This window comes from Falco cherrug, chromosome 6 (genome assembly GCF_023634085.1).
Source record: "Falco cherrug isolate bFalChe1 chromosome 6, bFalChe1.pri, whole genome shotgun sequence".
In the NCBI taxonomy this organism is placed as follows: Eukaryota; Metazoa; Chordata; class Aves; order Falconiformes; family Falconidae; genus Falco; species Falco cherrug.
The window spans coordinates 58,463,033-58,479,429 of record NC_073702.1 but is presented as its reverse complement, the minus strand read 5'-3'; the positions used below and the strand labels follow the sequence as shown (position 1 = coordinate 58,479,429).

General features: G+C 38.7%; 1 protein-coding gene across 1 annotated transcript in view; it reads left to right on the top strand.

Moving 5' to 3' along the window:
- The window catches only part of NKAIN2 (sodium/potassium transporting ATPase interacting 2), a 572,838-nt gene extending 559,073 nt beyond the window's left edge, over positions 1-13,765 (top strand). The window contains exons 6-7 of the mRNA XM_055714854.1: positions 4,602-4,683; positions 10,098-13,765. Coding sequence (XP_055570829.1) covers positions 4,602-4,683; positions 10,098-10,107 — 92 coding nt within the window. The 3' untranslated portion in view covers positions 10,108-13,765. The remainder of the gene's footprint in view (positions 1-4,601; positions 4,684-10,097) is intronic.
- The last annotated feature ends 2,632 nt before the right edge of the window (positions 13,766-16,397 follow it).

Below are 16,397 nucleotides of genomic sequence, written 5' to 3'. Positions count from 1 at the left end.
CCTCCACATGCCTAAACTCTATATCTTTTCATATCTAGTCTGCATTGATTTTTGCATGCCTACTAAAATGCAAGGAAAGCCGTAACATCAAGTCATGTTTCTATACACAATTGCCCTAAACAACTCTTTGGGTCAGACCTTAAGCCAATGTAAATCATCATTGCTTCAATGAAGTTACTGAAGCTATAAACATATAAATTAACTGAGGACCTGGATCTCTGTGCTTCTGTATTCATATCTTACAGAAGAAAATTTCTTTTAAGTAGAGTAGTGTCTAGTCTTCTGGTTTCTATTCGGTATCTTTCCTTCTGCTTTCTACAGGAAGATGTTATTGCTTTTATTCCACACTGTTTCTTTTCTCTTTGTCCATCTGTTGATTTCATCAGCTTCAATGTTTCTTCCTGCAAACTTTCCAGAAAATCCCTTCTTCCATATGAACATCCATGGCAATGGGGTCTTTTTTATGCATTCTAGTTTAATGGTCCCTCTACACACCACAAACTTCCAGAAATGAAAAATGAGAAGCCCATTTCCATCTCTCATTCTGTCCTGATATACACCAGAGACAGTGGGGACTGTGACTGAGCAGAGGATGAAATTCACATCCCTGTGGGTGCTTAGGAATAGAAAATCTGTCCCTATTTTAAGTCATATGTCCTGTCTGTGTTACAGTTGCAACCACAGCCATATGCCTGATAAGCCCCTTAACACCAGCAATGGAAGAAAATGCTCAGGTTGAATTTCTTAGCACATATTTTACACATAAATAGTACTGCTATTATCCTATTCAAGTCTAGCTAGGAAAATAAGCATCTCGGCACCCAATATTTCAAAGGAATGGAATTTTGTGTTTGTATATGCACATGTGCTTTTGCTAAGGCAAAACATGACAAAGGAGCCACTTCTGATAACAGTGACATGTAAGATGAATGTAAAATAGAAGAGTCAAAAATGTGTTTGATGGATGAGGGTAAGGATGGAAGCTTCTGTAGCGGTTCAGCTAATGAGCCTTGTTTTATTCATTTCATGTTACTGCTGCCAGGAATGTATCAATCGTATGACACTTTTAGTGACCTTTCAGGCTCAGCCAGGATAAAATGCCTGCAGAAAGGGCAGCATTTTGCACGCTTTAAGAAACTAGCTCAGAGTCCACAGGGAGCTTTTAGCATAGCCTGGACACCGCAGGCTTTGCAGTGCTGAGAAACTGCCACCACCAAGAAATCTTGCTACAAAGAAATTACTGAAATCCTTTTGTATTGGATTTCACTTTCTATTGCCTACCTTTACCTACCTTACAAAGTTTGCTGCTGCGTGTAAGAAGACATTGTATGCCTACAAGGTCACAATAGTGCTCTCTGCCCTACTATCATTTGGTTACACACATGGGAACTTCCACTGTCAGCTGAACACAGAAATGTCACTACAAGCTCGCTTTGTCACTTGACAATCTGGCTTGTTAACACTCTATGTTTACTCTCTGCAACAGGGCGAAGACACAATCCATGCAGAGATATTCAGCATGTATCTTTCTCTCATGCCCACACAAACTTGTTTTACTCGAAGAAATCTTTTTCTTAACGTGTTGGTTTAACTTTCTGAAAACAAGCTTGAAATCACCCTTAAGACGTTTTGCCCCACAACTGCAAAACAGACTGTCTATGCCTGCAGCCTTCTAATAATGGGTTACCAGTTGCTTGAAGAGTCTTGGGAAGTACACAAGAAATGCAAAGCCAGACAAATGTATATAAGCAGCATCTGTAAAGTGACATGGGTTGACAGCAGTGAGACACTTAGTCAGAGGTCAAGAGTGAGGAAAAAAAGGAAAACTGGGCAGGAGAACAATAAACCACAGCTACAGCAAAGACATGTCCATTCTTTTTGCTGCAATCTTCATATTTGAATAAGGGGGTTTATTTCCTCTCAGCCTAGCGCTTCACTCAACAATACTCCTGTAGTGAATTCTTCATTCTATGCCTATAAATTCATATGCTTCCAAAGATCTTGATCACATTGTAATGAAGTTATTCCAGTGGTTACAGACAGTGGGTAAGTAGGAAGCAACAAACGGCATTTCACTTGATTGTAGCAAGATTTTGGCCCTGTTAAAGATTTGTAAGCAGGCCAGGGAAGCACTACCCAGATGCAGTCACCATAGGTTCTGTGCAGAATTGTTTAAAACTTTATTTGAAATGTAGTTGTCAACCAGCTGGGATGACATTTCAATTGGGTTCCTACTGGGATGTCGGCTAGGGAAATAATTCTCTTCATTTTTGTTAACAGCAAGGATGATAGAGTAGAGAACATTTGTAGAAATTTCAGATGAAACCAGATTGGGAGGGGTATGAGCACTTGTGAAGACAGGATTAGAAGTCAAGATGATCTTGAGAAGTGGCTTGAAATCAAGAAGATGGAATTCAATACAGACAAGTGCAAAAGAACTCCTGTGGGGAAGAATCAATCAAGTGTCTTCAGATAAAATATGGACTACTTGGCTAGATTACAGTTAGTGTCAAAACATAAAAATAAAGATCTGGTTATTAAGCATTTGTATGATGCTGTTGAAAAAAGAAATTTAAAATAAAATAAATAAATAATAAGAAAACAAACAGCAAAACTCCCACCATGTTATTCCTGGTAATGTACAGAATATCTACATGCAGTTGTTCAGTTACTCCTGATTTGTGCACCTCACTGTAAGAAAAACCTAAGTAGACTGAAGAAAGATTGTCAGGCTTGAAAATTTAGAGGCTTGGAAAACATGGGCCATGAGAAAAATTTGAAAGAACTAAGTATACTTAAATCTGGAAAAGATGGATAGCATGAAAATGCTTTTTGAAAATGCTTAGAAGTAGTTATAAAAAAAAAAAAAAGAAGGGAGGGCTCATTTGTCTTCATATCCATAGGGAGAAAAGGCCAACATGTAGAAAAGTAGTTAATTTGCAGGAAATTACATTTAAATTAGACATTAGGAAGTTAGGGGCAGGGAAAGGCAACACGGAGAGACTATAGAACTTCCTTCATTAAAGATGTCAGGGATTAATTTAGTAAAACATCATTCTGGGATAGGAGTATACGTAATGCTGCTGCAGAGCACAGAACCAGCTAAATTATTTCTGCAGGGGCCATTCGTGCTAGGGAAGAAGGTAGATGACAGGTTCAAAGTGTCTGTGGTTCTAATGGAGACATACTGTACCAATCCTGTCTAGTGTTATGGTGGCTTCTTGCTTAAAAAGTAAATGGTGGACAGAGGGGTACAAGAATTTGACTTTGTAACATGTCTGGAATGCCTGGGCCTGCATTGGTAAGTGTGGCTAATTGTAGCAGACATCGAGGGGTATTTTAGTATAAGATAACCTATCAATGCAAGTTTTAAGGACTCCAAACACTATGAAAGTTCTCAAACCAAGGGTTATAAATTTACATTTTGTGATTTTGATGTGAATGTTTCTGCATTTAAGATCCACAAGAAGCTATCATCTAACAAAGAATGGGGTGTTTTTTTTTTGTTTTGTGGGTTTGTTTTGGGGTTGGGTTTTTTTGTTTTGTGGGTTTGTTTTGGGGTTGGGTTTTTTTGTTTTGTGGGTTTGTTTTGGGGTTGGGTTTTTTTTTTCCTTTTAATGTACACAGAGCCAGTCTGTCAGTAGTAGCATCCAGATCTGTGAAAAATGTACTTCCATACCTGAATTCTTTGGCTTTTTTCTATCACAATAAAGTCAAATTCACATCTTCTATGTAAGACAATATTTCAGGGATGAGAGCTGCCCACAAATAACCCCCAAAGCCAATACTTAGTCTCCTGGTGCAAAGGAAGCAAAGGGTGTGCTTTTACCTGTGTAAAGACAGTGTTATAGCAGAGAAACAGGGGTCTCAGGCTCGGATGAGATTGAATTGCCCTGGAAATTGTTTAAAATAAACAGAAGACCATTGGGAACTGACAACTGTATGAATTAATAAATAATTCCCTCCCTACAACCTTCCTGCAGACCTCCAGTATCTTGGGAGAAATGTTGGCTTCTTTAGATCTGTGAAGCCTCATCTCTGAAGCTCAGATAAATTGTTCCAACCCTCTGTTCATGCATTTCAACCCAAATGTCAAAGCAGGGAATCGGGGAAACTTTTGTCTCGCAGAGTCGGATTAATGTGCTCTCTCCTCTACATCACTGAACCACAGTATGACAACAAGCCAGACACGGTAATCACAGTCAGGAGCAATGCATTCATACCAATAAATGAATGGGTTTCCGCATTTCTAATATCTGAATAGCATGTTGTTCTGTACTCCAGTGAGGTGGTCTACCTGAAAAACAGGGATGTGCATATGTGTGTGGCTATTTCTGATAGACAGATGGCTGTTATACATGGAGGGATGCCTCATTGTGTTTCTGTGATTTTAAAATAAATTTGAATTTAAAATTAAAAAGGGGACTTGGGCGTTCTTTTTTTTTTACCCTTTTTCTGCATTTCCACAATTAGTTGGTCTAATTTCAACAGATTATTAGGGGGGCTATCAAAAATAATCTGTGTGCTGGGTGGTTCTTGAATGTTAGTGCCTATCACTTCTGAAAAGATGTTGCTAATGAAAGCAATTTTCCCCCTTTCAGTTGATTTCATAGGTGGATTTGACTCTTACGGCTATCAAGGTCCACAGAAGACATCTCATTTACAGCTACAGCCCATGTATATGTAAGTATTAACTTCTGAGATATTCTGCAGAGTGGCAGGCTGATATTAAAGGATCATTAAGCTGAAAGATGATGTGACTTGAAAATTCAGAATAGGCAGAAGCCTTTTTTGATAGACCAAATTCAAGCTACACTTAAGCACCAACATTACTCTTCTGTCGAATTATAATGATTTCTTAGGGCAGGATATAACATGTCACAGTTTAAATAAAACCCAGCTCTCACCTGATTTTCCCCCATTTTCATTCAAGCAGGTTCCGCTCAGAGGCAATGAGAATTTGGTGTAATAAAAACCAGCCAGATCTGACAAAACTTGGTTGCAAAAAAGTGTTTTTATTAAGATTTGTCAAAAGTTCAACAACTTGCTAATTTAGCGGGTGCATTTAGTATTTGTCTTACCAGTACAACTGTTCACTGAGGCACCTCTGTACCTCATTTCCAGTCTCCACAATTAAAAATAACAAAAAAAATGTAACAACATATGGCTTTTAATACCAGCTTGATTAGAAGACAGTATTTTACCTAGCCAGTGAATGACAACTCCATCCACTGCCTAGAAGTGCAGCCTGATATATTTAGGGATTAAATGGGTAATCAAATCTTAGCACATACACACAACTGGATTACATTCACACTAGAGCTAACACCAACCATAGACCAGTCCAGGAATAACCGTCTCCAAATATTTCTTGCACTGATGCCAGCTGCAATTCAAGACAGTCCTGACTGCCCAGATAAATCTTACCTCACTGCTGTGGCCTTTTGAAGTGATTTTATTACCATCACTGGCCTACATGGTAAAAGCACAGCACAAAATAGCTCACAAAGGGGCAACATTTACTTTTTTCCTTTATTCCTCTTCTGAACATCTCTTCTGAGGAAAAGAACTAAACAGAAGCAAACAGTATCCATCCCAACATACACTTCCATTCACCCCTGAATGTAATTTCATTTCTTCTGATTAGTGGAAGCAAGTCTACTAATGGATTAGTGGATTTTTGTATGGAACTGGCATATACTCCTTTATCAGTGGTACAATCAATTCTGTGGTAGTGCTTAGGATCGGGCCCTTTGGGAGCTTTGTTAGGAGCTTTTTAATAATCTCAAATTACAACAGTGCGTATCTCCAATGCCATCTTAACTTCAGCTTCCCATCTGTCTGTGCTCAAGTAAAGATTTTTCACCTGCACTTTTGGCACAGTGTTGTGCATTTAGAAAATGTTATTTCCTTCCTAGTATTATGTGTGGCCCGTAGGTACTTAGAACAATTCTAATCCTATTTCTTTCTCAGTATACCATACCTTGCCATCAACATATGGAGCTCTCTAGCTGAGATATTATCCCATTCTCTTTATGCTTTCAGTGTTTCTTCCAGAACAGCAGATTGTATTTATTGAGCATCTTCATACCGACTAGAAAGCAAGCTAGACCTGTGGAAAATAAGAAGGCAGTATTTTTAAGCTTGTAGCCGAGATGAAGAGTTATGATTCGTCCACGTAAACTGTGTTCTACCTTATTTCAATGCTGTGTTCTCACTGGAGTATAGGTGATTTCGCTGTCTTAACTGAGACAGAAATCAGTATGTGAGCTGACATTTTGTCCAGTTAACCCACAAAAGTATTGCCATGTCCCAGCTGCAGTCAAAGACAATTCATGCTTCCCTCTGACTGCATAGTATTTTACAAGGTTCTCTAGAATTGCTACGGTCTGTCCTTAAGGTTTTTACAGCATTTAGTAGTACCTTTCTGTTATTTACAGCTGAGGCACGCTAGGAACACATGCATATGTATTCACCCTGCAGTTTCTCTGTAAACGTAGGCAGACCATTAGGTAGTGGAGTGACAAATTCAAGTGTCAAATTAATCAAGCCATGGTTTGATTGGTTCATAGGATTGTTTACAGCAATATTACATATTGGAAATCAAAACACACAAATATGATAACAGCAGGCCATACTTGATGTTTTAAAGCTTTATTTGTTGGGAGGGAGGGTCTGGTTCCCTAGGAATCTTGCTCACCAAGGAACATTGGTGTTAGCCTCCAGAGTATTCAAGAAGAAAAAAAAAAAACAAAACCAGGACTTTACTCTCTGGCCAATGTCACTTTACAATGCTCAGCATCTCTAGGTGAGGAGTAAAAGGTAAGAATCATTTAACACAGAAAGGCATAGGATAGGATAGGATAGGATAGGATAGGATAGGATAGGATAGGATAGGATAGGATAGGATAGGATAGGATAGGATAGGATAGGACAGGACAGGACAGACCTTCTGCTTTATGGAGTCCATTGCCATACTCTTACCACTGTCCAAGGTGTAATATTATCCATCTAGGATATAACTCTACCCATACATATCCACATAGCTGTATTCAGAGAACTATTTCCACTACTTTATCAATTGCCACAAATTATCTTTGAATCCACAGGCAATGGAAGATATATTAAGCATCATCCTTTCTAATTCCTACAAAAGATCAGCTAAGATAGCTTGTTGCCACATCTACATCCTCTACTATTCAGGCTCACACTGGATGCAACTCATGGGGATCTCTGGGTTTATGAGAGAAATAGTAGATAGCTGCCTCTAAATCATTTGGTTACTAACCATATCCCAAGGCACAATAATGCCTCTTTTTATTGTTTGTGGTGTGGTGGTGCCTATAGGTGTGCTAGGCACACTACAAAAGTGAAGGAGAACATATGACCTTAGCTTTGAAGAGCTTAATAAAACACTATTAGTTTCTAACAGTTTTACAGATCTGTCAAAATGCAATTTTCAACGTGTATTCCAGAAATAAGCACAGAGAACCCCCATATATTTACCAGATCAATTAATACACAGAAATAGTAGAAATCTTGAAGACATATAGAATGGCATGGTAAGTCTCAGTCATCACCTACATACTGCTTGCTGACGTGAATTGATTTAGTGGATTGCAAAGACAGAATTCCATAAACACAAACTTTTATTTCAATTCAAGCCAGACAGATTTACATCCAAGTGTTTTAAATCAATTTTAACTGTTTTTTACACACACAGTTTAATTATTATCCCGAAGGAATGCTGGGTTTACTAATTGCTAACTGTTAAGACACACTTTCTTGTAACCAGCTTCCTCCTGTGTGCTAAAGTTAGCACTTCGTTTTATTAATTTGGAGGTTATACTGAACCTACACAAAATTACACAACCAATTAAATAATTATATTGATTTATTCAGGCTCCTCGTGTTTATGTTTCTATTGTGACAGGAGTTTTTTATCTAAAGACTTATTACCTTTGATTTGTGATATCAATCAAGCTCTACTTGTAAGAATATTCCAGTTTAGTTTAAACACAGTACACTTGTGTGGAATTTCATCAGTTATGCAAAACTACCAAAAACTAACAGGATACTTAAGGAAAAAAAATCTTGGTTTATGGAAAAGAAGTGTTATCTGTAGATAGTGCATTGAGGTGAATATCTCTGGCTACTGTTTCCTTAAATAGTCTAGAATTGTTAGATTCAGGCTCACTTTGTTTCTTTTTTCTATATTTTAGGCTTTGAATTCCAATCACAACTGTCTTTATCATCTCTCCCAATTTCACATTTAATTTAAATCAGCTTATTTTTTCAGAAGAAAAATATATTCTATTTAAAATTATGTTTTAAATAAAACACTGGTGTTTTGGGGGAGAATTCTTATCATTACATTTGTCTACCTGTTATAAATGGATTTTTTTATTATTTAAGTGCCAACAGTATGCTCTGTGCTGTACAAACCAAGAAGCCTAGACACTCCCTTCAAAATGAATACGCTTTTTAAACAGAATGGGACAGAACCGGTGCTCATGTACCTCCTTGCAGTGTGGCCACAGCTGATGTACTAAAAAGCAGCCTCCTGGCATTCCGTGTGGGAGATGTCAGTGCTCATTTCCAGACCATGGGACAAGAACATAGTAAGATGGTGGAAAACAATTGTCAAGAGAAAATTCTGCTCTTGGTTGGTGACCAAGGAAGGTGACTAAACGCTCCATGGCACTGATTCCACTGCACATGAAAAAACACAGTTATAGTTGTGGAACAAGACTGCACTGCATGATCACTGTTCTAAGAACGGTAGGATGGCAGGAGGATAGAGAGACTACATTTTCCACGGGAAACTTGTTTGCTCAAGAAAAGAGGTAGTGAAGCAAAAAAAAAGTATGCATGTCTGATGCTGATGCCTAATGCACTGGAGAAATTGCTCAAAAGCAGTTCAGCCCTGAAGTGAAGTTTGCTTTCCTCGTATTCTGTGAAGTATGAGGATCTTTGCATTATACATATATATATATATATACACACACACATATACTATATATGCATAGAAACACACACACCAATATGTACACACACCCCTTTATATATATGTGTGTGTATATATATATATGCCCACTTATGTGTATTCTGCTACACAAGACTGTTGGTAGGCATTGCTTTTCACAAGAAGGCATTTAATGATAGTTTCTATCTAACGGGATCCAATCTTTCACCAAACGCTAGAGGGATTTTGAATCAATAACTCAGGAGGAGAGGGGTGTAGGAGGTGTTAGTGTATCTGCCTCATACTACCCATCTTTTCTCTCTGTTGTGTTTGCACGTGCATTACACTGGTCATGGTCTCCTAGTCTAGGCTGCAGGTATTTGTCTAGATAATTGCACATACTGAAAGTACTACCTACTTGACCATTCACTTGTAGTATAAATGAAACAAGCAAGACACAAAAAACAGCACCTACCGTACAACCACCCTCACAGCAAGTTCATGCAGTACAAATCTGGTGCGTTATTTTCTCCTCGTGTTTGTGGGATTCAGACATTATGGGCAACATTTCGTTTAAGTAAACTATCAGCTAAGCCTTGTTTAGCAATGAACAACATTGCCCATTTCAGGCTGAAAGCTGGAGTTACAAAACACGGGTTTGGGACACGACGGTTCAGGTGTGCAGGACTGTGGCACTCGTGCATGCAGTCTGCTTTGGGAGTGCGCCTTGGGTGGCTTTCCCAGGCACCTACAATTCAGCCTTTCTGTCCTCACACTGCATCATTTCTTGCTTTTACAAAGACAGCTACATTTCTGATGTATTTTATATATATAGATGAGCTCACCATCTATCAGTTGACCCACGGCTATATAGTTAAGACTAAGTAAATACCACTCCTGCCTAGAATGGTTCAGAAAACCTGTGCTGACTTCTCTGTCAATGTTCCAGAGAAAGCCAAGCAATCACCTGAGCAAACACTTGTCTTTCTGTCCTCTTCATCCTGTGTGTAGCTGAACTGTTACTTGGTGGTCGTTTACACGTGCTTGCAAAAGGGCACCAGAGCAGCAGGGCAGTGATCAGATAGGTATATGGTGGATCATAAGTATCTTTTATTTTCTGTCTTCCTTCTAGGTCAAAGTAAACATGGGGACTACTCAACATGGGCTGGAGGACCTGTCAAAGAAACTGTTTCAGGATGGCCTTCTGGTTCTTCAAAGAGCAAAAATGATCCAGTTTTTGTGCTAAAATATATATATATATATATATATATAAAAAAAAAAAGCTGATTGAACAGTGATACATAAAACAATGGACACTTTCAGCCCCTCTTTCTAACAGGTACTAAGGAAGATGCCCCAGACCCCCACCTTGGATCTCCTGCTTCCCAGCACCAGAGGGCCAGAGAAGAGGTGTTTGTGCCATCTTCTGGCTCTTCCCTACCCCGGCCACCGCCAGCGTGGCCCATCTGGATTAAGACATGAACCCAGCAAATTCGGTGCTTTCAGAGCCACCTCCGCACTCCTGGCCGTGTCAAGTCTCCTTAGTCAACACAACACTAAAAATGCCAGGATGACCTTGCAGCAGAAGTCAATAGACAGCACGTTGTTTGCCCTGAAGGCTGTACAGTTCATACTTGCCTTAACCCAACTGCGTTGCACATCAGAGAAACTCCGTGCAAGCTTTCTGAAGTAACATGCTGCTGTTAATTCTGAACGATTTCTAAGTCAGTGGTTTTCTTCTGTTTGGTTTTGTTTTGTTTTCATGTCAGGGAATAAGGCTCTGTTGCTCCATGGCTCCAGAGCAACCAAGTAGAAAACTGCCAGCTGTCTGAGAAGTGCTTTACTTTTGAGGCTCCACAGTGGTCAAGGAACAAAGTTTGTAATGGTTAAAAAAAAAAAAAAAAAAAAAAAAAAAAAAATGAGACCTTTTCGGGATCAGGATGGGGAAAGGGGTAACATAAACTAATAATTGAACCTACTGGAAATAAGCAGCAGAAACAGTGCTTCTTAATCCCGCTGTTTTTATTTATTGCACTGTAGGTGCTTTTATAGCTATCTCTAAAGGTCTTTTACTAACTACAGAGACATCTGCAGATTTCTATCAACAAAGGCCAACTGAATATGTACTAGCTACGTTTACTCTTTTATATCTAATTTCAACTGAAAATCCTCTGTAAGTGAGCTTTTTTTTCTAACTGCACCATAAGGGACTCATATTTTTTTGTTTGTTTGTTTCAGTTGGGGAGGGCAGGGAGGGACTAGTTGAGTTGAAGAAATATTGGAGACATTTTTGTGGTATATTTGGGGGATCTGTTGTGTGTTAGAACGTGTATTTTATCTTCCTGTATTGTTGTGGCTGAAAAAAAACCTGTGCTGTTACGTAGTTGGCAACAAGATGCCTTTGGAAATTTTGCTAGTAGGTCAATGTGTATATGAAATACTCTGAACTCCTAGGAACGTATGTTTTGCTCTACATCTGATCTGTATTTTCAAGCACTTAGGTGGCTTTCATTAGGAAAAACCCAATATTTTGCTCAGGCTTTTCGGAAACTTGGATTGTCATTGTTTCTTTGCTCAGACCTTGCATAGGCAAATACACGCACCTACCACACCTGAGGTGACCACGTAGCTTTTGAGGGTAAGAGGGAAGGTCAGTGCCTGAAAAGGCTCAAGAGTCCTCCGAGCAACTCCCTTTTCCTTGCTGGCCAAGCCCCATACCTGCACAGCTCCCAGGCTCCCATGGCCTGTGCGCTCACACCACTCATCCATCCCTGTACAAACCAGTGTCCTTTACTGTGTCTGCATGGATGTACGGTGTCACAAGCAGCAACTCTGGACAATGACAGAGGAACAGGCATTCATCAGCAAAAACAACATACAGGACATGTTCAGGAACTATACTTACATTTATTCAGTGAGATTTTTATATATATATATATATATACATATATATATATGTAAGAGAGTGTGTGTGTGTGTGTGTGTGTATGTCTAGGTATATAAAATACACAGGAATAACCATTGACAGGGGCTGCATAACCCAGGGAGACTCTGATGCAGGGGGCCAAGGGCTCCAGCCATAGATCCTGCCAGGGATTTACTGCGTGAATTAGGCATGTCCTTTAGGCCTGATCCTGTAAAGCATTCCTTGCTGATTTGAATCTCAAATTTAAATTTTCACACTTGCGTACCTGAAATTCTGAGTTCGCTCTGGGTAGAGCTGCTTTTCACTCCCAGGAAAATCATGCAACTTTCAAGCACCAGGCTGAAATTTCCCTTAACTTGAAAGATTTCTAAAGTTTCTACTTTTATGTGGTATTCAATATAGCAGACATATAGTATTAAACACGATGTAGAGGTTTAAATGGTATTAAAATATAACAGGGTATTTTAGCTTTCCCTGTATACCAGTTAATCAAGATCATATTTCTATAAAAATCATTTTTTAACATGAAAAGAAACCAGTTTAGGCACCTAAGCAGCAATCCAATTTTCAGAAGATAATTTTTCATACGTTTCAGTGATTTCCCATGGAACAGCGGCTGCTGTAGTTAGCAATTTTAGAAGTCAGACGATTTAATGAAGTGTCTACATGTAGCTTTTAGGCCTGATTTTACTTTAGAAAATTTTGGCCTTAATTTCTCTGTGTCTTAGTCTTCCCACCTATAAAACGGGAATAATGTGTGCCTCACAGGCTTTTTTGTGAGGTCTGAATTGTTAATGTTTGTAAAGTGCTTAGGAAATAGGAAGCATATCTAACTCTTAAGGATTACAATATAAATGCGTGTTCATATATTACATATAGAGTAGATACACACACACTGACATACACGCAGCATACATATATATACACATGCATACCTACATGAAGTCGGTATTCATAGCCCTGCTTAAGTTGCAGTTAGAGCACCACCATTGAAAAGAAATTAGAACTGTTGACTACTAAACTAAATAATTAGTGGACAGATCTCTTCAGGAAGCAGTTTAGAGCACAGTAATATGAGAATATCTGGATGACATTTTTGATTTGTACAGCTGTATCCTCCTCAAAATCCAGTAAAGAATGTTATTTTTCTAGGCTGGGCTTTTGTTATAAACTTAAATATTCAGACGGCAAGAGATACAATCCAAATGTGTCTTTTTTTTTTTTCCTTTTCTTTTTGGCATTTGTTAATTCTGAATGTATTTTTAACAAAAGTGATTTTTTTGACTTACTAGTGTAATTTGCATTAAAAAAAAATAAATGGAAAAAAATATAGGTTTCCAAGCTATTCATGGCCCCCTGCTGCTATTCAGAACTTAACAGAAAACTTAGAATTACTGTTCCCAACTGAGCAACAATGCAGAATAAAGAATCCTATTACATTTACATGATGATAATCCCGATCTGTGCAGTGCATGGATGTGACAGCACTGAATAGAAATTGCCAGGTCATGACACCATTTTAATTCTGTCATAGGTAGCAGGTTTTTTCATTATCACTGACACTAAAAGGTTTCTTTTACAAGGCTGACTGCAACAGACTCTTCACTTAGAAAACAGGTCTTTTTTGCCCACTCATCAGGAATTTTAAGCCTATGATAGGTTTACAGTTGCCAACAGTGTTAAGTATTGCAAAAGTAATCCTTGTTAAGAAGGAGCTATATAACATGGATATTTCCACTGCATTAATATTCTTTTATATGCTGTTGATTGTCCCTACACTGAGATGATGAAATCCTGTCTTCAGTAACATCTTTATAGAGTTCACATGCATTGACAACTTGCCTGAGGTCATTTAATAAAAGTGGAGCAGAATGGTATACATTTCAAGATACTCGGTCATGCTCTCCTAAGACAATTCCTTACCGAGTTCATTAATTATTGTCATTAGGACTTCTTATGCCATAATTATAGTGCAAGTGATAATTTTCAGTCAGGTAAAGAGAAACGGTTCATGCTGTATTTGCTTAATTTAAGTACTGGTTGCAACATTCAACTGCCACACGGCATGCTGACAAAGGCTAGTGCAGTATGTATTGATCCCTGGATGTCTCCAGACAGGACCGGCTATTAACTTCGTGTCTGAAGGTTTTGATCACTTGCACTCCCACCCTCCATTTGAGCACACTGATAGTAAGCAAAGCAAAACTCCATACACCATGAATCCTTCCAGACTGTAATATTTTCCGGTCCTCTGTTTTATATTTAAATGCAATTACTCAGAGGATGAGGATTTTTCTCACAAAGATGGAAAGCCCTATGAATAGCTTATGTGTATGTTTTGTTTGCTTGCTTTTTACTGATGAGTCTTTTCAACATAGCTGAGACAAAATTGATAGACTTTTTGAGTTTGTTTTCTAGCTAATCTTAATCTGGCTTCTTCCCAGTGCATGTGGATTGCTGACAGACACTAAAGGTAAGCCAGGTTTTACTGAAGAACCAATGCACAGAAATACTGCAGACAGCACTGTGTCCACTACTCCTTGGAGAAAGATCTAGGCAGTTGTTATGCTAATCAGTCTGCTCCAAGCTATGTGCAATATTAAATGTAATTACCATGTATAAAAGAAACTGCCCTTTAGACTGCAGTTATTCATTCGCTTGGCAATGTTGGGTTAATGGTTGGACTTGATGATCTTAAAGTCTTTGCCAACGTAAATGATTCTATGATTCTAGAGAAGTGACATGGCACAAAATGAGTCAGTAAAAGATATTTCCTTCCTGTAGTCACTAAAAAGCTTAATCCCCAGCCGTGGACTGAAGAAATTGGCTCTGTTCGGTCTTGTGCCCTGACAAGTCTGTCCAGACCGTCACCAAGAGGGGCAATTGCAGCTGGTTGGAGTTGTGACCTTTGCATAGCTGAGTGGGATAAAAAGAAAGATATTATACCAAATGTGGAGTTTTATGTAGCATCATACATGCATCTGTTGTGCATCTTTCTCCATATGTACAAAAGAAGGATCTTTTAAAATGCACTCTTCCTTTATCTCTCAGAAACCAAGTGAGATGGATAATCTCTTTTACAAGCATCTTCCAAATCCTTCCGAGGTTCCTAAAGAGGTTTTTTATCAGGTCCAATCAAAACACCATCTTTTCTGCTCTCTGTTGTGTAGAAGACTTAGCTCTTGAGACTTCCAAATGCCTTGGGATTATTATTTTCGATAGATAGGAGTACTGTGAAGCCTGAGAATTAAAAAAAAAAAATTGCTTGTGGTCATCTCTGATTCAAAATTAAATCTCCTGTACAAAAGCCAGATTTTGCATTCACCAGTGCAAGAGTATCTTTGCTGCCATCTGTTACCTAACCACTTCCTTAGCTTTGCCTTGTCCTGCTGGGAAATAAGTTACATGGAGCTAAACATGAAGAAGCACGTTTATATTCAGCTTGCACTCTTCAACAGTCTTCTGTTCTGCCACACAGAATGCTATTTCATATATATTTCATTTCTTTCTCCCTGTCAGCATCTTCTTGTCCCATTCTAACTCTTCCCCTCTGCCTGAACACAACCCCAAATACTCTCCCAAAATTGTGTACTGCTCTTTGTCTCATCTAGTGTTCCAGACTGTTCACACAATGACAGCGATGGCAGTCATGGAGGACGGCGTCACTGTGGGTATATGCACCACTGGAAGAAGAGGAAGCACAAAGGTTGTGTATACCTTCCAAAGGCCCCAAACACAGGGAGACACTTAACAGAACAGTAAAGGCTGGCAGTGTTACAGAAGCCATGAGGTACAGCAAGCCCTGGTAGGAATCATTTTCAAATGTGCAATTACTTTTGCTAAAGCTATAGTTCAGTGAGTACACAGAGAGTCATAAATATCTGGAGCTACAAGAAGCACAGGTGAACTAGAAGAAAATTCATAGAAAATGTGTTTGTGAACACGTTGGCTGAAACAGATTCACATTTAAGTCTCTTCAAATTTGTCTCAGGTTTGGTTTTTTTTTTCCTCTGGCAAACATTTGGATGGTTGTTTTCTATGCAAGTGAACTTTTTGTTCCTAGAAGAACACGTAAGTATGTGCGATTGCATTAATTTACTTGTGATACTCAGTATTCATGCATCTATGTGCATTTGTGCTAAATGTTGGCTCATTTCTCTGTCCATACATACATACACACATACATAGTTTTTATGTGAGTGTATGGTGAGGATATAAAAACACGCACACGGCCTGTCCCCTTTTCTGCTTAGCTTTTCCCATCCCTCCTCTCAAGACACTCAAAGTCCCAAGTGTTTATTTTCCAGATGGGCATTCTGTATAAAAAACCTGCAATTTCTGATACTTACTGGATGCAGAAGCATGGTACAATCTAAACACAGTAATAAGACAGTCCTTTCTGCAAAGAGCTTATAGGAGTAAGTAGATGAGAATATTTCAAATTAGAAAAAGAAAAAGAAAAATACAATGTCACAGTTCCACTCTGCTGTTAAAATTTGATAATCA